Here is a 25,751-nt window from a genome sequence, read left to right on the forward strand (position 1 = left end):
GTCCTCTGCAAGGTTGTCCCCAGCCTGCCACTGGTCACCGGACCCTTGGCACTGATTGGAGGCAGTGAGAGGTACCGCTCCCCTGTGGCTGCCTAGGGAGGATTCTTCATCTGATGCAGAGCCCTACAAGTTCAACTTTAGGGCTCCCAGTACCCATCCTACATACCGAAGAACCTTGGTGCGGGCCCCCCACTGGTACCTGGCAGGAGGATAGTGGCCTATGCAGTGGCCATACTGAAACCCTTGGGAGATTCCCCCGGTACTAGGTCTACCCTCCCATCATTCATAGTTTGTTGCTTCTGAGAGGCAGGCTCCTGTTCCTCCATGATTGGCACCGGCCCCCGACTCCAGTACTAATCCTAGTACTGATTTACAAGATTTAGCCCATATGGAGATTATTGAGGCTGAAGAAGAAGCTGAAGATAGTGGCCCCTCCTCCAGTACAGACCTCTTCCTCCTCCTCCCCGGATGAGGCTGACTTAGGGCCGAGCAGCTCACTTCCCGAAGATGACTTTAGGGCTCATCAAGAGCTTCTAAAGCAAATAGCAGCTAACCTGGGGCTTGAGATTGAGGTGTTCAGGAATCCTCTCACAGCCTCATTGACATTCTGGCTGCAGCAGCTCCATCTAAATTAGCCTTACCCATTAGTGAGGCGGTAATAAGTCTGTTCAGAGTCCTGTGGAAGGCCCCCTCTTTTCTTCTCCCCTTGCCCCACTTCAAAGAGCGCAGAGAAGAAATATTATGTACCAGTCAGTGGGTATGAATATCTGTACTCTCACCCTCTCCTGGGTCCCTCATCCATACTGGTGGTTAACAAAAGGGAGAGACAGAGCCAGTTGAGTGCTACTTCTACACAGAAGGATGCAAAGAAACTTGATCTGTTTGGGAGGAAAGTTTACTTGACAGGCAGTCTACAACTATGTATCTCAAACCAGCAAGCCTTACTGTGGAGATACGACTATAATTTGTGGGACTCCTGTGTCTAAATTTAAGGACTCCATGTCTCAAGACTTATGGCAGGAATTTTCACCCATCTTAGAACAAGGAGAGAATGTTGTCAGAGCCTTTTTCCAGGGGGCACTGGACGCAACAGACATGGCGGCCAGGACAATGGCCTCTGTTCTCACCATGAGATGATGCTCTTGGCTGCAGTCATCAGGACTCGCTCAGGAGATCCAGCAATCCAGGACCTCCCTTTTGAAGGCTCCTCACTATTTTCAGAGCAGACAAACATGAGACTACATGGCCTGAGGACTCAAGGGCTACCCCCAGGTCCCTGGGCCTCTTCCTCCGTCCACTTCGAGGAAGCACTTCAGGCCTCAACAGCTGCCATGCTTCTTCGCTCCGCCTCTGAGACAGTACTCCTATAAGAGGAAAGGGAGAGGTTACAAGTGCTGTCAACCTCAACCTCCCAGCCAGGGTCACACAGGTACTCCGGTAGGACCAAGCAGGCTTTTGAAGGTGTGTCCACGGTGCTGTACCAGTTCTCCATACAGATTCTGCCTCCCCTTTATTTTTGGACCAACTGTCCCACTTCAGCCTGGCATGATTCTGCATAACATTGGACTCCTGGGTGCTAAATACAGTGGCCATTGGTTATACCCTGCAGTTTTTATCTACCCCTCCTTCCACCCCCATCTTCAGAGACCCTTCTCACGAGCAACTACTTGCCCAGGAGGTGCAGACACTCCTATAGATGGGGGCCATGGAGAAGTTACCTCAAAACTTGAGAGGGAAGGGGTTTTACTCCTGTTATTTCCGAAGCACAAAGGCCAAAGGGAGCCTTTGTCCCATACTGGACCTGCGTCATCTCAACAGATATCTCAAGAAACTGAGGTTCTGCATGGTCTCCCTGGCCTCCATCATTCCCTCCCTGGCTCCGGGGACTAGTATGCCACCCCCCCTTGACTTGACGGATGCTTACTTTCACATTTTTATCTTCGCTGGCCACAGATCATTATCAATTCCGCAGCCCCTCCCCCCCAGGTTTTCACAAAAAGCATGGCAGTGGTAGCTGCCTTCCGCAGACAGCAAGGTGTTCAAGTATACATGTACCTCAATGACTGGCTGATCAAGGGTCATTCAGAGGCTCAAGTAAAGAATAGCATCAGCCTGGTCCAAGCTACCTTGTGAGTGCTGGGCCTATTGATAAATGAGCAAAAGTTGACCTTTATTCCAGTTCAGAGAATAAAGTTTATTGGAGCACTGCTCAACTCGACCAAAGCCAGAGCCTGCCTTCCGGAGGCCCAGTTCCGGACCATGTCGGATGTGATCGCCAAGGTCATTGTCCAACCAATCATGACAGTCCAGGTTTGCCTCAAGCTACTGGGACACATAGTCGCATGCACATACATGGTCTGGCTCACAAGGCTATGCCTCAGGCCCCTGCAGATGTGGCTAGCTTCAGTTTACTTCCTGAACAGACACCACTTGGACTTGGTGCTTACTGTTCCAAACCAGGTCCTCACCTCCCACCTCCTCCTTTTCTCCCCACTCCTCTCCCAAAACAGCAAAAATGAATTTTCTAAGGAGACTGAGGGTAGCAAATTGCGTGAGCTATTCCAGCACGCACAGTAAGTGAGGAATGACTGAGACTTTACATCCAGACATAGACTGGCTGGGATTCTCTCATGTCAGTGCAGTCCTCTAACACTGAGACCCATCTTGGTGCACACATGTCTGAAAGGCCATTATTCTTCCTACTCCTTTTGGGGAATACTTAGCTTCTTGAAGTAGGCCAATATTTGCGCTGCTTGACCAATGTATTCTTCCACTCACCCATCCTTACTGCTCGCATAACAGGAAAAAAAGAATATTACCAAGTTGGCATTAAGAATCAGGAGGTTGATCTGTTTTCAGTATTTTAAAAAAAAATCAAACTGGTAAAATATAAATCATAAAGTTATCACTAATGAGAATAATAAAATCTAGGAGGTGTTTTGACTCCAAAGAGAGGAAGAGAATAGGGTCAGTATTTCATTTACATACCTTTCTCTGATAAGAATTTTAATAGTCCTATCAATTACCAAATGAAGGTATAACTATTCTTACAGGTATGGAATCAGGAGCTAGGTTTGTAAAACCCATCTGCATGCTAAAAGCTAAATGATATATCAGAGCAGGGGCATTCTTCCTTGAAACAGAGCATTAGGCAGTCTCACAAAGACGTGCAGCCGTGGAGCTTGTTGCTGTTTTGTTCCCAGCAAACTAGAACAGCCAGTGATCCTCTCTAGCATTTGAATATAACTGTGCCAGACAAACTATATTTGCACTCGATGGAAAAGCAAGCTGGAATGCCAGCCAGCTATTCAGTCTGCTTGCTGAGAAAGCAAATGGCTCAATAACTAATAAGCTTTCTTTGCGTTTGCAATGGTATTTCATAAAGGAGAACAAGCCCTTTATTTTACATCACTGGAAGACACGCCTCCCTAGTCTGTGTCTGTCTTCATTCCTCCAAAGGAATTCCAACATTAGCAGCAAACTCTCCACAGTGGAACTACTTCATTCATTAGGAGATGGTAGCATCTTTTATTTTTTACATTGAAATAGGAAGCTTCCGAGTCTGCATGACATGAGCAGGTGAGGATGTCTGCTGACAAGTCCAAATGATATTTTCAGGTAAGTGATTCCTTAATACAATCAGATAAAAGTCTTCTTTTATTTTTCTCTTCAGTAATTATTGTATTAGATTGTCAATGATCATTTTCACAAGGGTCAGAAGTCTGCATGGATTTAAATGAATGGGCATCTACAGCATTTTTAAAGCACCTATTACCATAGTATGTATCTGCCTTTGTGTGCAGCATGAAAATGAATGAGAAGATATTATTTTATTTGTAATACCTGTTATATCACTTGAAAAATCTAAAATTAATTTTTGCTTATGGACAGACTCACTTGAAGCCTTGGATGGAAATGACCCTTACCAGCAGTGATGGTTGCTCCTATAATAATTTAAATTGTTAAAGGGCAGGGCATAGTAGCTTTGTGCAAACTCTATAGCAGACTCTTATATTCTCATAGTGTGTCAGTGTCTTCTGGTTGCTCTTTGTTTCCCTATGTGATTTCCAAAACTTCTGTTCAGGTTATTTTATGTTATTGCTGTTAGATTAATTGCAGCCCTTTGTTATTCCTGGTGTTTCACTTTCTACATCATAGATTTTAAGCAGACCTTGAATAGAAAAGTAGGGATTGAATTTGTCATGTAATCCACAACATATGAACTGCATTCCCCTTCTCCTCCGCCCAACACGTTGAAGAAAAATTAGAAAATAACTTGTAATGTGACATTTGGGAACTATTGCATGGCCTTCTTGGACTTGATGTAAGATGGTGTGAAGAAAAAAAGCTCGTGGAAGTAGCCTACTTTTTTTTTCTTCTTTTTGTCAATTCCTCCATCGCTCATGGTAACTGAAATTGCTTAACCCTTTGCTTGTACAAATGTAACTCTACCTTGTTTACATGGAAATCCTATCATTTATTTGACGCATTCATGCAGCATGTAAACAATAAAACATACCAAAAAATTACATGCACAAAAGTAATAGAATCTTGCAGGGTTCTACAGTTTCCATATTTTAAAAGTCACTTTTTCTACCTTTGTTGTTGTTGTGAGCTGAGATGCACATGACAAAAGAACAGGATAATGCTATTTTTTCAAGTGCTGTCTTTATCATCACTTAGTAATTCAAGAATGTTAGAGGCGCAATAAGGTTCAAGCACACTGTACTCTGCCCAGGTATACATGCAGCCAAGATGTGCTTTTGTAGTCTAATGGGGCTCTGGACATTCCCTTTTGTAGAACTGTTTCTTTTGCTTCTTTTGCCCAAGGCGATCTGAGATAACAGATCCAGCAGTAGGGTCTAAATACAAAGCTGTTCCTGATTTCCCACAGCAAACATGTTTTTCAAGCACAGCTCAATGAGGCTCTGTTTATTCTGCCACTGGGTCTATGGTGGAGAGTGCCAGAATAGGAATCTTTGCTTCCAAATGCCAGACTGAACTCTTTGTGGATAATCATTCAACATGAAAAATGTTAATATGGGGCTCAAAACTTTCCACTATATCTTATGCAATTAGGGCTTGGTCCAAAGCCCCCTGAAGTCAGTGGGAGTCTTTCTACTGACTTCAGACCACATGTTGCATAAGATGCTGTTGTTTAAAGATTCTACCTAAAGTCTGAGCTGACTCCAGTAACATGCACAGACTCACGTGTAAGGCTAAGAAGCTATTCTTTACTTTTGAAGAAGTTAAAACTCTTTACCAGCTACTGCTAGTAAAGTATCTAGTGCAACCTCAGGCTGTATTAATTCCCAAGCAGACCCCACCCCTCCATGCAATGGAACCCACTTAAGAGGGGGCTGCAGGGGCAGTGAACAGCTCAGAAATCATGTCAGCATGGCTCCACCAGACCTGTGCAAACAGAGCCAGGAGAGAGCAGCAGAACTGAGGCTCAAGACCCAGCCAATTAGATACCGAAAGAGCTGTAAGTTCTGGGGACTGAACCGCCAGCTTCTTAAGGCAGGGTATTCCCTCCCCTCAATGATAGTATTCAGAAGAAGCTCCAGAGCAGTGCTTCTCAAAGCCTGGACTTCTCTCCTTTAGTAATGTGGAAAGAACAGGGTGATCACAACCCCTTGACACCTGTTGGCATCATGAGCCCCAGGCAGAGACCCTCACTCTAAAGGAATCTAATCATTTTCTTCCACATAAATATATATAAACACACCCCTTAGCTCTTCCTGTGAGTTTTAACCATGGAAGGGAGCAGTTTCAGCTTGAGAGAGACTAGGTTTGGCCCTCTATATTGAAGATTTAGCAAGATTTGGTCCACTGAATGCACTGAATCCTGGTAAAGATGCTTATTGGTTTCATCTACATACATCATTCTTTTACTGCACTATTTTTCATACTTGAGTGAATTCATTTTGTACTTAATGTACAGTACTTGGAGCACTGCGTAACGGTGCTCAGAGTATTATGTAAGAACAGAGTGAAGTTGTTCACACTGCCAACATATGAGGTCCAACAACATTCTTGTTAGGATTGAAGGGTTTTTAACAGAGCTATTCAATTAGGCTCCAAAGCTGACACTTGATGTATGACACTTACAAATAAAATCATTTGGCCATTTCTGAGCATGAAGAATGAAAAAAAATAAAATAAACCCCAACAATCAGGAATTAGTTTTGAGTTGGCATGGCTTTCCAACCCCATAGAGCCTAGGAAATGAATTCCCCAGTAGGCTGGATATGGGAGGCACCTGTACGCACACACACACTTTTTACACCCATGAGGATGCCTATTGAAGTCAATGGGCCTTATATATATAGAAATACATGTGCTTAAATATTTATCAGACCAGGGCCTAAATGCTCCAGCATCTTTCAACATAACAGCATATTCAATACATGTATTAAAAAAAAAAACTTCTGCCTTCAAGTAATTGTTTTTCAGATTTGTCAAGACTCTCCTCAGTTGTCATGTTAGGGCAACATCACATTCTTCCAACTCAGCTTTCCTTATTTTAAAATTATGTTATACATAATCCCACATCTAAAAATATTGGATGCCTTGTAAGTTGCCTCAGTGGTTTTTTTTAAAGTGACTTTACATAGAAAAGAGATGGATTGTCAGGAAAGAAAACAGATTTTTCCACTTATTCATGAATATCTGCTAAAATCCAGAGTGAGTCCTCATTAAGCTACATTTTGCTAACCTTCTGTCTGAGCATTTTTAGGGACAAATTCTGCCCTGACTTACACCTTGTGAAAATCAATGGGAGGTCAGTGTCTGACTGCCTTTTATGCTTTCAAAAAATCTCCCCTCTCAAAAATAAAATGTACCTCACCTCCATGCTGCAGTTCTGTTGTCTGCTTTCTTTTGTCACAGTTAATAAATAGTATCTTTCATTTCTGCACGGGGTACTACAGTCTAGTGTTGGTGTCAAATGTTCACACTCAAACCTCTGTCTTGATATTTTAGCAGTGTGGGTAGATGCATTTGTGTTCATTGTTGACATGAACCATTGTTTTTCGAGGATAAGCGCATAGCATGTACAGTAGTGATCCCCAAGCTTTTTACTTCATGCACCCCCTCCCCCAAGCCAGGAGTAGGGCTGTGGCTCTGGGAGCGGGGGGACACGGACAGGGTAAGAGAAGCCGAGGCTGGGGCCACAGCTAGATGCGGGGGCAAAGCTGAGGCTGGCAACCTGGCCCTGGGGCCACAGCCAAGAGCAGAGCCACAGGCCGGCAGTCGTGGCTAAGAGCGGAGCTCTGGACATGGGGCCGGCGGCTGGGACCCCAGGCAGAGTGAGGGAGACAGGGCCAGGAGCAGAGCTGAGTGGTGCTCCCTGCCCGGGCCCCAGCTGCACCTTGCAGCCCAGGTAGACAGACACATACTAGCTCTGCTTGAGCTAGCGCACTTGAGCTAGCAGTGTGGACCTCGTGGCATGGGTTAGCCACCTGAGTATGGACCCAAGGAGTAGGACAGGCGTATACTCCGGTGGCTAGCCCAAGCCATTTCACATGCCACAACATCCGCGCTATTTCTAGTGCACTAGCTTGAGCAGAGCAGGTGTGTGCGTGTCCATCTACCTGGGCTGGGAGGCATGCTCCCAGTTGCAGTGTAGCCCTATCTGTAGCATTAGTGTATGGACTCTCACAAGGATGAGGCTGATCATTGTTGAAGACTATCATATTTTCTGAATCCCATTTTAAAAAGTCCATGGGAGAGACACAAGTCACCATTTAAACTGGAGACGTGGCATCAGACCTAGTGCCCATCCATAGCTTTCAGCACCAACATTTTCAGCTTCTGCCTCTCAAGCTAACAGAGAGCCTCCTGTAGTGTTATACCTAAAAAAAGAAATAGTATTTTTCAATTAATCTATAATACAAGTACTGTAGTGCAATCTCTATCATGAAAGTTGAACTTACAAATTTACAATTATGTACCAAAAAAAGACCTCAAAAACAAAACAATATAAAACTTTATAGAGCATACAAGTCCACTCAGTCTTACTTCTTGTTCAGCCAATCGCTCAGAAAAACAAGTTTGTTTACATTTATGGGAGAGAATGCTGCCTGCTACTTATTTACAATGTCACCTGAAAGTGAGAACAGGTGTTCGCATGGCACTGTTGTAGCCAGCGTCGCAAGATATTTACATGCCAGGTGCACTAAAGATTCATATGGCTCTTGATGCTTCAACCACCATTCCAGAGGACATGGGTCCGTGCTGATGATGAGTTTTGCTTGATAATGATCCAAAGCAGTGCGGACCAATGCATGTTCATTTTCATCATCTGAGTCAGATGCCACCAGCAGAAGGTTGATTTTCTTTTTTGGTACTTTGGGTTCTGTAGTTTCTGCATCAGACAGTTGCTCTTTTAAGATTTCTGAAAGCATGCTCTACACCTTGTCCCTCTCAGATTTTGGAAGGCACTTCAGATTCTTAAATCTTGGGTCAAGTGCTGTAGCTATCTTTAGAAATTTCACATTGGTATCCTCTATGCATTCTGTCAAATCTGCAGTGAAAGTGTTCTTAAAACTAACAACATGCTGGGTCGTCATCCGAGACTGCTATAACATGAAATATATGGCAGAATGCGGGTAGAACAGAGCAAGAGACATATAATTCTCCCCCAAGGAGTTCAGTCACAAATTTAATTGACAATTTTTTTTTAACGAGCGTCATCAGCACGGAAGCATGTCCTTTGGAATGGTGGCCAAAGCATGAAGGGGCTTACGAACGTTTAGTATATCTGACACGTAATACCTTGCAATGCCGGCTACAAAAGTGCAATGCAAACGTCTGTTCTCATTTTCAGGTGACATTGTAAATAAGAAGCGGGCAGAACTATCTCCTGTAAATGTAAACAAACTTGTCTCTCTTAGCCACTGGCTGCACAAGAAATAGGACTGAGAGGACTTATCAGCTCTAAAGTTTTCCATGGTTTTGTTTTTGAGTGCAGTTACATAACAAAAAAAAATAACGTTTGTAAGTTGCGCTTTCACGATAAAGAAATTGCACTACAGTACTTCTATGAGGTGAATTGAAATACTATTCCTTTTATCAGTTTTACAGTGCAAACATTTGTAATAAAAATAATATAAAGTGAGCAATGTACACTTTGTATTCTGCATTGTAATTGAAATCAATTATTTGAAAATGTAGAAAAACCTCCAAAATGTTTAATCAATTTCAAGTAGTATTCTATTGTTTAACAGTGCAATTAAAACTGAGAATAATCGCGATTAATTTTTATGAGTTAATTGCATGAGTTAACTGTGATTAATCGACAGCCCTAGTTATTTGTATTACAGTCTTATACACTATATTTTAAAGTCAGTTTGTTGACCTCTTGTATAGACAGCAAAGCATACTGAGTGAACATGAGTGAAGGGCTAAGGCGCTGTTTAGGGTGGGAAAACGACAATGAGGCAGTTCTAAGCTGTATGTGTTACGTGGCTTGTGATCAACTAGTGTGTGGTAGGGCAGGAGGAAAAAGCGCTACTACTTTGGTGGTGGTTTTGGTTTTTTGTTTTGTTTTTAATTTTTTTTTTTTACTTTATATCTACTATGTCTGTCCCCCCCCGGGATTGGGCTGGGCATCTTTTATTATGGAATTTGTGTAAAATCAAAATAACTAATCCCAGCAATGTCCAGGGACCCCAATGGACGTTATAATGCAGCATCTTCCTTGATGCTCATGAGTCCCATTCTACAGAGATTTCACTTTTCAATGGTGGGAAATTACTCCCAAGTGAATTAACATAAAAATGGCTTTTAATAGTGCTCTCATAGGAGACTGTGTGCATGTCCCACACTGCTGGGTGGAAGGCTTAAAATTGCAAGGATTAAAATGGATTAATTTGGTGTTCAAGAAGTGCAAAACACTTGGCTCAATGGGTTGGTTATACACTATGGAGCCTTTCCCCTCAAGAGCACTGTTTCTAATGCAGACCAGTTTAGTACTGCCATCTAGTGGTGGACAATGGCCTCTTAAAAATTAATTGATTTTCTCAGTGCATTTCTAATGGACAGGCATCCATAAGGTAGTTGACAATTTCAGCAAATGGAGACATGGCATCAGTGTGGTTCCTGCAAGCTGTAGTGACATAGGGGTACATCAGCAGAACAGGGCAATGGCTTGTATTGTTACTGTTACCTGGATTGGAGAGAAACAGATGAATTCACATAGCCGGTGTTTTGAATTTGCACTTTTCATGAGCTAATAGTCACTTACTGGGAGGTGGGAAGGGCAAACGCCTACAGAATACCCCAAATTCCACATGTACAAGCACAGGAAATGAAAATTCAAACATCTGTATAAAAGTTAAAACAGAGGGTTGACTGTATTGGGTCAAAATTGGAAGCCTAATAATACTGTAGTTTCAAAATTATGGTCTTTTGAATTTGCTCACGTTAGAGTGTTTTGCACTTCTCAGACACTGTAGATAAAAGGCAAGATTTTCAAAAGTGACCAGTGATTTTGGGTGTCTCAATTTCTCTGTGCCCAACTTTAGACATGTTAAAGAGATCTGAGTTTCAGAAAGTGTTGAACCATCCACCTGCTCAAAAAAATCAGAACTCTTTAAGGCATCTCCACTTGGGCACCCAAAACAGTGACACCGTAAATCACTACTGATGCTTAACAATCTTAGCCAAAAAACAAGGAGGCTAAAAACCCCAGCAGGCTCACAACAAAGTGGGCAGCTGTCTGAGAGTGGGGGCTCGTGGGCAAAAAAAAAAATTAAAATTAAAATATGTTGTTTTAATTGCAGCCTCCTAGGGGTACGCTCTAAATCTTCTATTAGCTGAGCACATTGGGCACACCAGGGTCTCCTCAGATCCCTCCCCACCAGCTCCTTATGTGCCACCTTCCCATTCTCATCTATTTCAGGGACTCCTCCCACCCCCTCAACTATATGTTAGGGGCTCTGTGTGATGCCTATTCCCCTTTCCACCACATGCCAGGAACCCACCACAGATCTTGCAGCTCAGGGGGTGGGAAACTCTGGTGGCTTTAAACCATCTTTTCACCTGCACATCCTGGGCTGCTCCAGGGGCTAGAGTAGCCCAATTACAGCACCTTCTGCAGGCAACTCTGAGTGGCAGCATTGCCTGGAATCTACATGCTCCAGCCCTGCCCAGGATACACCCCTCCTCCTACTCCCAGCCCTGCCCTGGCCTGGCCCTTATGCTACGGTCAGAAGGCAACTTTACAGCTGCCTTCCTGAGTTCCCACACTGGAGGAATCCTCCCCCCCCAATAAGAACTAGGGCTTTCAGAGCTCCTTTAGGCTCTCTTTCCCTTCTTCTCTCCTTTAGGCTCTCCCGCCTTCTTGATTTCTTAGAGAAGGAGGTGAAGATTAAAGTTAGTCATGAACTTTTCTGCTGCACTATATCTTAATGCTTTGGTGTCTTCCTAAGGCTCTCGCTACAATCTCTTTGCCTAATGTATGCGTGTGTGACAAATTATAGTGAACTAACTTGAAAGATACCATAAAAGCTTGAATAAGGAAAGCATGAATACACAATCATAGGGATTTTAGTCTATACTTCTTTAATTTTCATTTCAATACCTTTCTGTGTCCTTTCCTCCAGGTGTTTTATTGATCTTGGCACTGACAGAAGAGCTGGTGTTTGCTGTTCAGATACTGCCTCCGAGAGTATCATCATCTCAGGGCCCCCTGACAGACACTACCACTATCACAGCCATGGGGATAACACCTCGACACAAAGGCCATCGCACGATAGGACCTGTTCCCACAACTACTCATTCAAGTCTTCACTCAGCTCGCCCAGTGGAGACACCTGCCCCTACCATTGACCAGAAGCAAGCAACCAGCAGCCATCACATTGGCAAAATGGAAATATATCATTTATACAACCAGAGTGCTTTGTATTCAGGACAGACTCGCCCAAAGGGGAAAATATTTCAGATTTTCAAAGGCAGCTTCACAGAATCTACAGAGCCTTACCTAAAGACAGCACTGTACTCTCCCTTTCCTACTTTGAGGCGCCCATTCACTAACCACCCATTTCAGCCCCAGATTGCAGCCTCTAATGATCCCAATAGTACTGGGCCAGCAACTACAACAGACTCAAGCTCTTCTCTTCACAGCAACACCTTGGAAGGCCTTAAAAAAGCAGAGTGGGTAAATGGAACGTGGCTAGTTATGCAGAGAGCAGATCTTACCACCCCAACAGCTGGCCCATCGACTGATCCCAAAACAGGGTCGGTGCCTTTTAAACCCACACACTATGATATATGGGATATCCTGAGCAAAAATAACTCTTGGGTAACCTTGAGTCCAGGTACAAATGTACCTTTGTTTGCCAGCCCTGGAACTGCAACAGCAGCAGGTCATTCAGTTCAGACCAGCTTTGATGTCAACATTTCATCACCTACAATGGGAAACCCTAAAGGAACCTCCGTGACACCATACACCATGGTGAATAATGCTACTTTATCCAACAGGACTCTCTCCACAGCATCCACCACAAGGTTGGCCAGCTCCATTTCAACAGCTGGTTTCACAGCAACAGGAAACTTTCTAAATAGACTGGTGCCTGCTGGAACCTGGAAGCCTGGCATGCCTGGGAATATTTCCCATGTCACTGAGGGGGATAAACCCCAGCACAGACCAACCATTTGTCTCACCAAGGTGGACATTGCCTGGATCATTCTGGCTATCAGTGTACCTATATCTTCATGTTGTGAGTTAATTGCTTCTTTTCTTTTTTCCTTCCTTGAGATACAAAATGTGTGCAAGCCCGATGGGACAAATATTGGCTGGGAAGCTTAGCATTTGCAGTGTAACAAATTCATATGGGATAGTTGACAAGCAATGTTTAAAGAAATAACAGGCTAAACACTTGAGCTAAAAGCAAACTCTCTTTGCTGGGATTAATATGCAAGTCAGTTATCTTCTCTGTGGGCCATTCACTAGAGAGTACCATAACACGCCCACTCACTCACATGAAGTCTGGATGTTATAGGAAGGCAAAGCAGGCTTACTTCGAAAATGTCTAAATCAGGGATAAAAAATTAGCAATTCCAAGATTTTGGACCTGCATATATTCAGCCTTGGAGCAGTACTGAAGGACTAGTGATAGCTTTAAAGATTAGTGTCTTCTGAAACTCCAGCTTTTCAATGGTATAAAGTATTTATCACAGTTCGTTTGTGAGCCATTGGATTTTAAAATCACATCATTCTGACTATCATCTTGCTTTCTTTCACCACTTTAATTCTATCATAGTTTTATCGGATGATGTCTAGAGAACAAAGAGTTTGGAATCTTAGCTTTCAACCAATACAAAGCATTCCTTTCTAAAGCCCTATATACACTACAAGTACAAGCCATGTTTCCATAACCAATCTGTGACCTTCTAATCTGACCCAATTATAACAAACATGTTTGAACTATGTCCACCCAAAAGCTTTAGTGTTGTGAAAAACTATTTCAACCACACTTGTCTGTCCACTATGTAACTATTCGTATCAGTGCATTCTGGGAAAGTCAAAAATATTATTCCATAGTAATTAACCACTGGAAGAACTTACCAATGGTCTTGGTGAATTCTCTATCATTGGCAATTTTAAGATCAAGATTGGATGTTTTTCTAAAATATATGCTCCAGGAATTATTCTGTGGGCAGTTCTATGGTCTGTGTTAAACAGGAAATCAGACTAGATGATCACAGAGGTCCCTTCTGACTGTGGAATCTACCTCAGCAGGAGATAGAGTGCCCTGACAGTACACACACTGAGTGACACAAGCAATATGAGACAATATACACTATGATGTCCTAATATACACAGAGCTGTGATGGAGGTTCCACCAAACTGATCACACAAGCATAGTTAAGTGGGTCCATCAACAGTGCAAATAGAAGTGGGTCAAACAGTTACAGGAACATAAATATTTGCCAGTGTAGGCTGCCAGCAAGGATGAAACAATTGTTAGCAACCATGGCTCCTAAGCGTTAACCCTGTTAAGCTATATTTAGACCCAATTTTGTTATTAATTACAAATTTGGTTATAATGGTAGTAGAGACAGGGCCGGCTCCAGGGTTTTTGCCACCCCGAGTGGTGAAAAAAAAAGCCGTGATCGTGATCAGCGGGAACTCCACCGCGCTTTCTTCTTCAGCGGCAATTCAGCGGCAGGTCCTTCTGTCCGAGAGGAACCGAGGGACCCGCCACCGAAGAGCCCAACATGCCACCCCTTCCCCTTGGCCACCCCAAGCACCTCCTTGCTGAGCTGGTGCCTGGAGCCGGCCCTCAATGGAGACAGGGCCTAAGTCAGGCTGATTGCTAAAATAATGTTGGAACTGAAGTAAGTGTGTATGTGTGAGAGAGAGAGAAGCAAGTATAATAAAAATGTGATTTTTTAAAGGGCCAATATATCATGATCTGCTAAAGCTAGAAACACTTATGTGGACCAGTAGAAAGTCTGTCAGGACCAGAAAATATTTCCAAGAACTGGTACTGAACGAGAGATCAGAAAGCAAAGTATATTAAAGCCCTGGATAAACCATCTGTCTGAGTGCTAAGAGCAAGCAGATAGGGTCTTTTTGAAGGACTTCTGATTATCAATTAGTTTCTTAAACTATTTTACTGTAACACGTACTGTAATATCATGTGCTCATATAACTACATTTTTACATCTCTTATATTGCAAGCTGTGATTTCAACAAGTCATATTGTTTGGAATTTGGCCTACATCAGTAGTGAGAGGGCAACATTCTCAAATGCAGATAGGGACTAAACAGCCTAAGTTCCATTGACTTTTCATGACTTAAACTCCTAAGGCTCAGATCCTCCAAGGTATTTAGGTGCCTAACTTCCATTGATTTCAGTGAAAGTTAGGCACCTAAATACCTTGAAGGATCTGGGCTTAAGTCTACATCAAAAAGTTGTGCTGTTTTAACTACACTGATATAATTAAAGTGGTACCACCCCCCCAAGGGTGGATGCAGTTATATTAACGTCTATATGCTTATAGTGGCACAGCTTATTCCCATAAGGGAAAGAGAATAAACTGTATCATTATAATGCACCTTTATATATCTATAACTGCATCTACACTATGAGTTGTACCAGTAAAAAAAAAAACCAAAAACAACAAAAACCCAACACATCCATACCTCACAATTATACTGATACAAACTGCATGTAGACGAGGGCTAAGTTGCTTTTGAAACATTTTACCCAGAGAACTTTTAACATTTGGTGGCTACCTTTCAGATAATTTTCTAGCAGACAGATGTCCTCCTGCCAAATCCATTGCAGCACCTGCTCCGCTTATTTTCAGCCTCAACAGAAAGTCAGTGGCTGTAATGGGCATGAAAAATCATCTCTCCGAGTCAGGGTCGAGGCACGTTGGTGGGATAACGTGAGGAAACTTGCTCAAGCTATACCTGCTGCATTGATAATTAGTCCCCAGTGTTGTCACTCCGGCAATAAATTCATTTTTAAATGTTCTGAAGGGTCAGACATTATCTATATATAGTGGCAAAAGTGATTCTCCACATAGCAGCTCTCACATACTTTGCTCAGGTCAAAGGTTCAGAGTTCCTCTGCTTTCATTTCATTGCCCTGAAGATTTTACCATCTCCACCCACAAAAGCACCACAGTCTCTTTTTACCTGCTGGATGCAAATGTCACTTTAGCTTCAGCAATGAACACTCAGCCAAGCAGCAGGCCTGGGACTCAAATCTCACTACATGAGTGATGTGAAATGAACATAATAGTAATGCATAGCTCATTAGTGCTAACTCTGCACACTGCTCTGCTACCATTGTATTTCTGAGGAAATCTCTCAAGCAATAGTACACACCACGCACAATATGTATGATTGCCCTTGTGAGTTATTCTGCCTGTCATATTAAAATGGAAAGAACATTTTCCCTGATGGAAAGGCCTGTTGTAGCTCCCTGGTGCCATTTCACAACAGAGGAAGCGTTGTTTTGTGAACCTCTTACATGCTCATATGTATCCTCAGCCGCAGTGGAAATAAACAGTTGGTACTTTATCTCTGCTACAAAACATCCTCATGAAGCAGGGCGTATTGCATAGTAAAGACATTGCTGCCATCTTCAGGAAACAAATATATAAAGCCCTTCATTCCAGTCTCCAGGCAGAGGTGACCATAGATGAAAAGTGGTGGTGGTTCCTAATTTTGAGAAAAGATGAACTTCAGAATTTGATTTTAAGGAACATGTTATAGTACAGTAAAAAAAATTACCTACAACTAACAGATTTGCTATGGGTATCTTCAAGGGGAGATTTTGCAATGAAAAGGTTTCACAGCTATATGCAGTGTGCAAAAGAAACTGAATGCAGTCCATCTCCCATTTTGGGTGATAGGGGGTGGGAAAATACAGAGTGTTTTAACTCGGGTCTGAGTCAAGTCTATCAGATCTTACATTCTTAGGCCACTGGCCCATTCTAAGGTGTTCTTAGGTGCCTAAGGCAGTGAGTATGGGGAAGGAAGATGATAATTGACTCTGAGAGGCAGGACTTTTGTTAAGGGTGTTCTTCAGCTACCAGTTCCCAGCTCTGAGCTCTGAGGGGAACCAGCGGGGTGAAGGCAGCATGAATTGGGAGGGCTAGACAGAGGTGTAAAGACTGGCACTGACCCAACAGTTACATGCTGAGAAATCTACCAGGGAGTACACGTCTCCTTATCTGCTGAGATACGGGGTAGGGCCTGCCACCACTTGGCATTGCCAACTCCCTAAAGAAAAAGAAGGAGAAACCAGGTGTGGGGAGGGAATTGGTGCTTTTGCACAGCAGAAGGGTGAGGAGAGAGAGAGGCAGGAGTCAAATTAACCCAGCACCCTAGCCCTAGTCTGGCCTCAAACTGAAACCCACTATAAACCTAATTCCAATCCCTATCTGAACACTGCTACTTCAGACCATAGCTAAATGTAAAAGGTGACAGTGGTCACAGTACCCAACAAATCTGCAAGTACGTGTTTTCAGGGCTACACCAAACTTCTTAGGTCTCCCTGGCATACGACAGGGAATGTTGTTCAGTGGTTAACTGCATAAATCAATGCACAGTATCACCTACCATGACACAGAATAGTTTACTAACCCAGCCTGGGAATTTGTGGACTGGGGGTTTATGCCAGCTCTTCTATGTGACCTTGTCAGAGTTGCTTCATTTCTCAGTGCCTCAGTTTTACCAGCTAGACAATGAGGGTAAGGCTAATTACTCCCCTTTGAGACCCATGGATAAAAAGGGCTAAATATTTTTATGTTCCCAAAGTGCCACATAACAACGCGATTGCTATTTTCAACTTGTCACAGTTTTTGTGATGTCCTTCAGGCAGCTTTGAAACTTTTTTTTTTTGGGGGGGCGGGGGAGGGCAGGCCGGGGCCAGCGTCTCTTTCACACTTCCAGCCACAATGCAGGATGTGTTGTGACATTATTTTAAAACTCACATTACTGATCCCTCAAGTTCCAAGTTCTTAAAAAATAAAAAAAAATGTGAAAAAAATCATCTTTCTGTAATTACCAAGTGACATGATTAGATGTAGAAGAATACAAACCTGTGAGTCAGATGCACAGCAGTACATTCATTTAGCCAATTCTGCTGATGACAGAAAATGTGAGAGGGAGGCTGGCTTGCAGTGTGGAAACATCAGCAGAACCCAAAGAATGTATGAACTATTGCCTTGGATCCAGCTCTGGCTAGCTCATATTTCATCAACTGGGGAATGCTCAAAAGTGCCTTTTGCCAACCTTCATTCTTCATTGAAGAATCTATGAAAGTTTCTCCTGGAGTCTAGTTCTCCAAAGAGATAGATACTCCAGCCCTGATTCTGATCTCACCCTGTTTCATGCAGATGTACTGCACCACTCTCTGTAAGTGAGATCAGACTGAGATTTAGGCTGAGATTTAGTTTCCGCACTACTCACTGAGGTGTGATTCCCCTGCTCACGTACACATACTCACACAAGCTCCCATCAATCTAGGACTAGTATAAGTACACTGTAGTCACAGTGGCACTGATAGCAGTAGCAGCAGCACAGCTGAGCCATGCCGAGTCCAAACTGCGTGAAACCGGTGGATACGTACTCAGCATGGCTCAGTTCTGTCTCTGCTGCTGCTACCAGTATGACCGTAGCTACACTGCTATTTATACTAGTGCTAGTTCAATGAGAGTTAGTGCAAGTATCTGTATATGAGCAGAGAAATCACACTCCTAGCTCATAGTGTAGACATAAGCCTCAGTGGTGAATCCGGTGTCCAGCTGGAAGCAGCTGTCAGTCAGTAAAGAACTTTAATAATAATAGTAATATAGCTAAGATAGTGTAATAATACAGGCAGTGTAGGTAGTAAAACCTATTGTTAAAGTTGCTGGGCACTTCCTATTATAAGAGAAGGTTACTCACCTTGTACAATAATTGAGGCTCTTCGAGATGTGTCCCCCTGTGGGTGCTCCACTTCAGGTGTTGGAGCGCCCCTCTGCCATTGATCGGAGAATTTCAGCAGCCGTGTCTGTGTGGGTCGTGCATGCACAGTGCTTGTCTTGCAGCGCTGTTAGCACCTCATCTATCATGCGCACAACCCAAGCCCCTCTCCTTCTCAACCATCCCCGGCCTGAGCTGGAGCTCTGTAGCAGCATCCCAATGTCTGTGACGAAAGAGAAATATTTTTAAGTTTCATAGTATAGTTAGTAGTAGTTTGGTTAGTCTTCTTTACCATATATCTACTTTTATTATAAGATCCTGTTTTCAGTTGCATATAACTTTGCAAAAGGTAAACCATTTGAGTTGAAATTTTCCACCCTGAATACTTCCCTCAGGCTGAATTTTCTTTTTTTCTTTTCTTTTTTTTTTAAAAAAGTTTCAGCCAAAACAATTGAGCTATTTCTGTGGGTGAGATTAGGGGAAAATCCATTGTTTTTCTTACATTATTCTTACAACCACTGCATTATTTTTTTAGATGCTCTAGTGTCTCCATGCTTTGGAGCGGGGACTTGAAATTTGTCTGCAGAGTGTGTGTGTGAGGGATGTGGCTTTTACTGTTCCCATGAAAAACTGGGCATATTTTCACATGGTATGAGACTTCTAAAAAATCTCAGTTCACACATGATCAAGAGAAACTTCTTAGAGTATGGCTGCTAAAGTCTCCAGAGATTCTGTCTGCACTGAGAATGCCCCAGCCCTTCACAGCTCCTTTTGCAGACTACACTGTGTGTACTGCACCATGGGGCTGCAGGGGCTGGGCTGAGCAGGACTTTCTATACAATTTACAGGAGTAGACTCCAGAAATGAGAACAGGGAGACTCTCTCTTGTGTTCCTAGTGCCAGGTAGTGAGCAGCAGAAGAAAGTAGCCTGGCTTAAAATGAAGAGGGGTGAGGCATGTGGGAGACAGTGTTGCAGGAACCAAAGGGGGGAACATTAGCCAAAAGATGTGGGGGGTGAGGGGGGGGGTAGGAGATAGGAGCCAGTCCGGGAAGCAGCAGAAGGGGAAGGGGACATGAGCCAAGGTCTTGGAGGGTATATAGGTGTGAATCAGAGGGAAGATTATAGCTGAGGAGGAGAGGACAGGAGCTGGAAATGGACAGATAGGAAGAAGGGTGCACAGAGATAAACTTGTGGAGGATACAGGGACAGAACGATCTATAACTTTGGAAAAACACACTACTCTCCAGAACCTAGAACTGAACCAAGAGTCGAGTCTCTACGTATCTCTATTGTCAGCATATATATGTGAAACCTCTGGCACCGTGTGAGTCTCGTCCCCCTCTAGTAGCTGATCCCCGTATTTAGTCTTCTACTACTACTACCACCAGTTACCCCATTAACTAAGTGATAGTGGTCCATGCTATAAAGATCCAAACGCTGCTGATAACCCAAGCTGAGGGTCAGTATGGTTCCACATGATGGAATTTCTAGATTTTTTTCCACATTTTTGTAAAGTCAGGAAATTACATTTAAAAAACAATGTGAAAAGAATGTTAAGATCGTAAAGTCAAGTTATCAAAAGTTAGATTGAAGAGTTGCCCATGCAACCTTAATTCACCCTACTTATGTGTAGGCATTACTACTTTTTTCCACACTTCCCCTGCCTCTCAGTGCACATGCTTTGCCTTCGGAAATTCTGTGCCCCTGCGGCGCGGCAGAAAAATGCCTTCCCACCCCTTCCTTTTGCTTCCTTGCAGAAAATGGTTGCCGTGGGGAAGCAAAGAGACGCTGCACCAGCACTCACTCACTCACCCCTCCCGGCAGCTCGGGCAGGCGGGAAGTGAAGTCTGGGGATGCCGCGCCCACCCAGGGACCTTTAGCCCCAGCTGGGCGGGAGGGGGCGGACAGAGATGGCGTTCCCCCTTCCCCTTCCCTGCATGGAGCAGCCAGGACCGGGTCAGCTCAAGCCTGGGTGCAGGAAGGTCTGTGCCATGGTGGGGGGGCAGGCTTAGCAGGGGTCTGGGTGTGCAGGGATTGGGCGGACGGGGGAGCAGCTGCCTGTACAGTGACCCCGCCCCCCACAAAGCCCCCCAATCCTCTGCCCAACCGAGCATCATCCCCAGGAGCCCCCTACACTTGGACCCCCACCCCACTGAACCCCAACCAGCTGCACCCTGACCCCTCCACCCAGCCCCACTCCCGCCCCCCACTGAGCCCTAACCACCTTCGCCTGCACTCCCCTGCAGAGTCCCATTCCCTCTGCACTGAGCCTCTGTGCATCCAGATTCCCCCCTGCACATAGATCCCTCACCGAGCTGCCCGCACCCAGATTGCGCTACACAGAACCCTGATACTCCTGAGGGAATCCTGTGCCAAAAAATTAAATATTCTGCCCAAGAAAATTAAAAATTCCGTGCATAATATTTTAAAATTCTGCATATTGTCAAAATAGCACAGAAACACAATAACAATATAATCACACCATTTTCCATTATTTTGGTAATTTATTTCAAAATACTTGTCAGCAAATAACAACAATGGTTGGTTGACAAATAAAATATGCAGAATTTTAAAATATTGTGTGTGGCATTTTTAATATTTTTTGTGCAGAATATTTAATTGTTTGGCACCGAATTCCCTCAGGAGAAACATGTATGGGAATATATAAGTATGGTGTAGTGAAGGAGGTTATTTTCTGTAAAACCACTTTCTAATTTGTTGGAGGCAAGGGATTGCAGGGAGAGAAAGGGTCATTTCATGGTTAAGGCAATACAGTACTGCCCTAGAAAATTTGATTCTATCCCTCTCTTTTCCACCGAGTTCCTATGTGATGCTGAGCAAGCCACTCAAACCAGAAAGTGTTCACAGCTGGCCACTAATTGTATGTTCCTCATTTTCTTGGTGCCTAACATGAGACACTTGGTGCTATATATGCAGAAATGAAGGGCATTCACAGCTGAGCTCTGAATATATAATGTGCTATATAAAACTGTTAAGTACTCTGAAAAATCAGGCCCTCACTGTCTCAAGTTGCACACCTTAAATGAGTGGGTACTTTTAACAATTGTAACCTTTATCTCTCTGTGTCTCAATTCCCCAGTTCTAAAATGGGGATAATACCACCACGTAATATTACAGGGGCATTGTGAAGAAAACTAATGTTTGTGCGGTGAATAAGGTCTGGGGTCACACACTGAATAAGGATGAAAAGAAATATTGAATAAGTACTCACTGAATGAGGCAGTGATCCTGTGGAAAATACAATGTGATCATGCCATTAAAGACTATCATAAAGCAGAAGGGAGGCACAATTAAGGTAGCAGAGACATCCTTAAGTCTGGCATTTCCTAATTATTGAATGTTTGATTTTGCAGCCTCAAAGTTCTTTTAATGTAGAGGTTTTTTTGATGCAGTAAGATAATAATATTAAATAGCGAAGAGGCCAAACACAGCCCTTGGATGCATAAGAAGGGGAGTATCAAATAGGAATAGAGAGGTGGTATTATTTCTGTATATGGCATTAGTAAGACCATTACTGGAATGCTTTGTTTAGTTCTGGTATTCACACCTGAAAATAATATTGGAAATTGGAAAGGGTTCAGAAAAGAACTACAAGAATGATCTGAGTTCTGGAAAACTTGCCTTATAGTTAGAGGCTATGCAAAAATGAAATGTAATAGAGAGGGAAAGGTCAATCAAGCTTTCCTGAGGGTTCAGGTACATTTTTGAGGGAAAGCTGTAGTTGGTTCTTATTTTATCCAAACTGATTCACACCTCACTAAAAGAAATGTGATGTTGCAGGATTAGTAAATTTTGTTAAACAATACTAATTTCTAGTCTTCACTAGAATACAAGACACATTATAGAAAAGGCAAGATGGAAGCTGTGACTTTTTTTTTTCCTGCTCTACTCTGTTGTCTTTACTGTTAGTTCATCTTTCCAACCCACCTCTACTGTGTTTGTGTGTTTCATCTACTTAGGATTTCCTGTCTGACAGCCTATATCGAGGTCCCCAAACTCGGGTACACATGCTTGATGATCTATCCATTCACTTCACAACAATTTTTTAAGAAGGTGGTATGTGAATCAGTAAAGTTTGGGAGGTGCTGTCTTAGATTGTATGAACAGAAAGGTCCTGGAACACTCTGGGTGTTTCTAAAATACAGATAATAAGATAACAGTTTATAGGTACCCCCAAACTCTCTGGTAAATGGAACACTAGATTAGGACCCAACAGAGCTGGGTTCTCAGTATTGTGAATTGGCAAGTCACTTATACCTGCTCCTGCCTCAGTTTCCTCATCTATATAATTGGCATAATACTGTAGTTATACCCACTTTTATAAAGTACATTTAGATATATTATAAGTGTTATGTTACATTACTTTAAAAAAAAACAACTTTCACCACAGTTAACGCTTATTGGCACACTGGTTGGCAGTCTCAGCAGAGTGGCCAACGACTGAATGAGCACAGAGACAGAAATTCCCTTCATATAACAGTCTCTCCTGCTTAGGGTTGCAGCACCTTGAAAAGACAGCATGCGGGATCTTTCACTGCTCCTATACTTAGTCTGTAATAAAACACAGGACTTCATTCTTCTGGCTTTTCAATCTGGCAGTGTTCAGAAGAGCTAAATGCTTGATCCACAAAGAGACTTAGACGTTGCAATGCCTAACTTTTAGGCACCCTGCCTAGTGGAATCCACAGCCCTGAGTGAAGTGCCCAGGCTGTCTACACAATGCATAGGCAGATCAAGGCACCTAAGAAAGGGATTCCTAGAAGCCAGCAAACTGAACTGGGAGACACCCCCCCCCCAGCCAGCTGGAATGGAAATACTAAAGAGAGGGGCGGGGCTTAAGTCTCATCTCAGAGGGTTAGGCACCTCCCTCCACTCACGATTCACAGCTGTGAACTTTCTCCAGGAGCTAGTCATCTAAGCCATGTCAGTCCTTTCTTGCAAAAAACCTGAGAAGAAGGTGGGGATCCTCATTATATCTAACAACCTACTAGCCAGGTCACTTTCCTGGGATGTGGGCATTGTAGGTCTGAATCCCTGCTCTGCCTGAAGCTGGGCCCGAGTTGGGGGTAACACCTAGTTTGAGAATTCTGTTGCAACTTAGGCATGAACACAGATATTTCAGGATACAGGCTCCTGTGGGGCATGTTAACCGACAGACATTTAGGTGCCCTGAGGACTTCAGCAGTGGACATGTAAGGGCCTAGGGACTTTAGCCACCTCCAGGATTAGGTGGCAGCCGAGGAGTTTTGAGAATCTCAGTGTCACTACAATGTTGGATTTAGGCACCTAAATGACAGGATCTAGCCCCAAGTTCACATTCCTAAAACATAATAGAGGGGAGGGGCGAGAAAGTTATGTTCACAGAGGAAGTACAAGATAGCCCAGGATACATTTATGATGCCATTTCCTTTTGAATAAATACACATTTCTCACTGCTCATAGTACCACTGTCTTTCCAGCTTCCAGAGATAAACCTCATATTTCACTGACAAAAGCAACATAATTGTACAGACTGTAAACTCTAGATTTTTCAAAAGATCTGCACAGAATTTAACCATACATCCCCCACTGACTTTAATGAGAGTCCTGTCATTAAATCCCCAGGCAACTTTAAAATTTCTATCTATCTTAGGCATTTACAGAGCACCTGTTACATAGCAGCTAGGAAAATTGAATGAGTATTGTTGTTACTATGCTCACTTTATATAGCCTACCAATGGGGATAACTACATGTTCCGCTTCACTTTCCCCTCTTAACATGCCTCCAGGGCAGAGTGGAGATGTCTAGTGGTTAGTGACACTGGTTGAATAGTCTGAAAAGATAAGGGTCCGACTGTGCAACCTTTATGACTGAGTACTTTCTAAGGCAGAGCAATTCAATTGATTTCAGTGGGGCTGCTCACACAGTGCTCACCAGTGTGACTAAGGGTTGCACAATCAAACCCTAAGGAAATACATGCACTGGGAGTGAAGTTACTAGTCATGGATAATTTGAGGCAAGTCTGGATAAAAGTAAGCTTCATAATGGCCTGCTGTTTTGAAATGTGCAAGCATGCTATGAAATATTTTTCCATTATTTTAATAAAGAGATTTACAGTATAAGCATGTCTTCTGCTTTGACGAAGACAGAGCTCAGCCCATGAACCATTCCTCTGTTGTAGCTTAGTCTGTTATTTTAAACAGAGCTCTAGCCTTATGCTTGTCTATTGACATTTTATGTGAATAAATGGGATGTGAAACTAGATCCATGGCAAACGGGTAGTTGCTATGTTTGTCAAAATATACAAAGCATCTCTGACCCCTCTAAATTGTTTCCTTTCCCTTAGGCTACAATTCTAATAAGTAACTTTAGCTGAGAAAATATTGTTTTCCTAATTCATGAATATTTTCTTTTGTTTCCTCTGGTTAGGGAATTAGACATTATGAAATACATTTTCAGAAGGGCAGTCTTCTTTTTATAAGTGCAAAGGAAAGTACATTCATTGCTAAGTACTCATTGTGGGTATAAATCAGGTAGTTTAAAAGTACAAATGCTTTAGATTTGTGTCCACAATTTATTTTTGCAGGTACACGTTTTGTAGGTACAAACTGAACCTATAAAACAAAGGATGGACCTAACCCCACTGAAAATTCAATCCTGGCATGTGCTTAAATCTCCACAGTTACATGGACCATTGAGATTAGTACATATAGCAAAGTGAGTTTGGCAGGCTTAAATAAAATTGTCCAGATCTGGAAGCTTTTTTTTTTTTTTTTAGTATAAGATTAAACCTCTTGATCCAAATCAAAACAGATTTGAGTATACTGAAAGCAATCCTGGAGAACCTTTCTCAATCACTTTAGTTACAACAGTATGCCATGTAAGCTGATTATATTCACCCTGCTAGTAATATCAATTCCAGCATCCCTGCATATGTCCAGTGCTCTATGACCTGAAGCAGATGCTTTTACAAATGAACATACAAGCTCACAAACTTATTCCTGGGATTCATATTTGAAGATTGGAGGTCTGTCTGTCTGTCTATCTAACTTATGATCTGCTAACATACTCCTCACTGCAGGATCTAAGCACTGCACAGGTAGAACAGATACATGTAGTGAGGTCTATAGCGGACTTCACTGAGTATTCTGCTATTCTTGAGGCTCTAAGAAGCTATGTTGTACTTAAAGTACTGTACAGGATCTTTTCAGGGGGAATAAGGCAAAATGCCATGTTTATTAGTAATACATGTATTAATTAACACTGTATCATATGCATATCATATATATATATTACACTCATGCACTCACACA

General features: G+C 42.9%; 1 protein-coding gene and 1 long non-coding RNA gene across 9 annotated transcripts in view; one reads left to right on the top strand and one right to left on the bottom strand.

The window, feature by feature from the left end:
• TMEM108 (transmembrane protein 108) overlaps positions 1–25,751 on the top strand; it is a 348,023-nt gene that overhangs the window by 318,310 nt on the left and 3,962 nt on the right. For 6 of the 8 annotated variants that reach the window (XM_030551122.1, XM_030551124.1, XM_030551121.1 and 3 more), the window contains one exon: positions 11,610–12,725. In XM_030551122.1, coding sequence (XP_030406982.1) covers positions 11,610–12,725 — 1,116 coding nt within the window. Of the gene's footprint in view, positions 1–3,549; positions 3,619–11,609; positions 12,726–20,312; positions 20,420–25,751 lie in introns of those variants that run through there. The other 2 variants (XM_030551127.1, XR_003998861.1) reach the window with 2 other exon arrangements.
• On the bottom strand, positions 881–20,334 carry LOC115645894. The gene is made up of 5 exons (XR_003998862.1): positions 20,250–20,334; positions 18,419–18,659; positions 15,251–16,186; positions 2,056–2,142; positions 881–1,364 (listed from the first exon to the last, which is right to left on the bottom strand). It is a non-coding gene; the product is annotated as an uncharacterized LOC115645894 (long non-coding RNA).

The sequence above is a fragment of the Gopherus evgoodei genome, chromosome 2 (assembly GCF_007399415.2).
Source record: "Gopherus evgoodei ecotype Sinaloan lineage chromosome 2, rGopEvg1_v1.p, whole genome shotgun sequence".
NCBI classification, from domain to species: domain Eukaryota; kingdom Metazoa; phylum Chordata; order Testudines; family Testudinidae; genus Gopherus; species Gopherus evgoodei.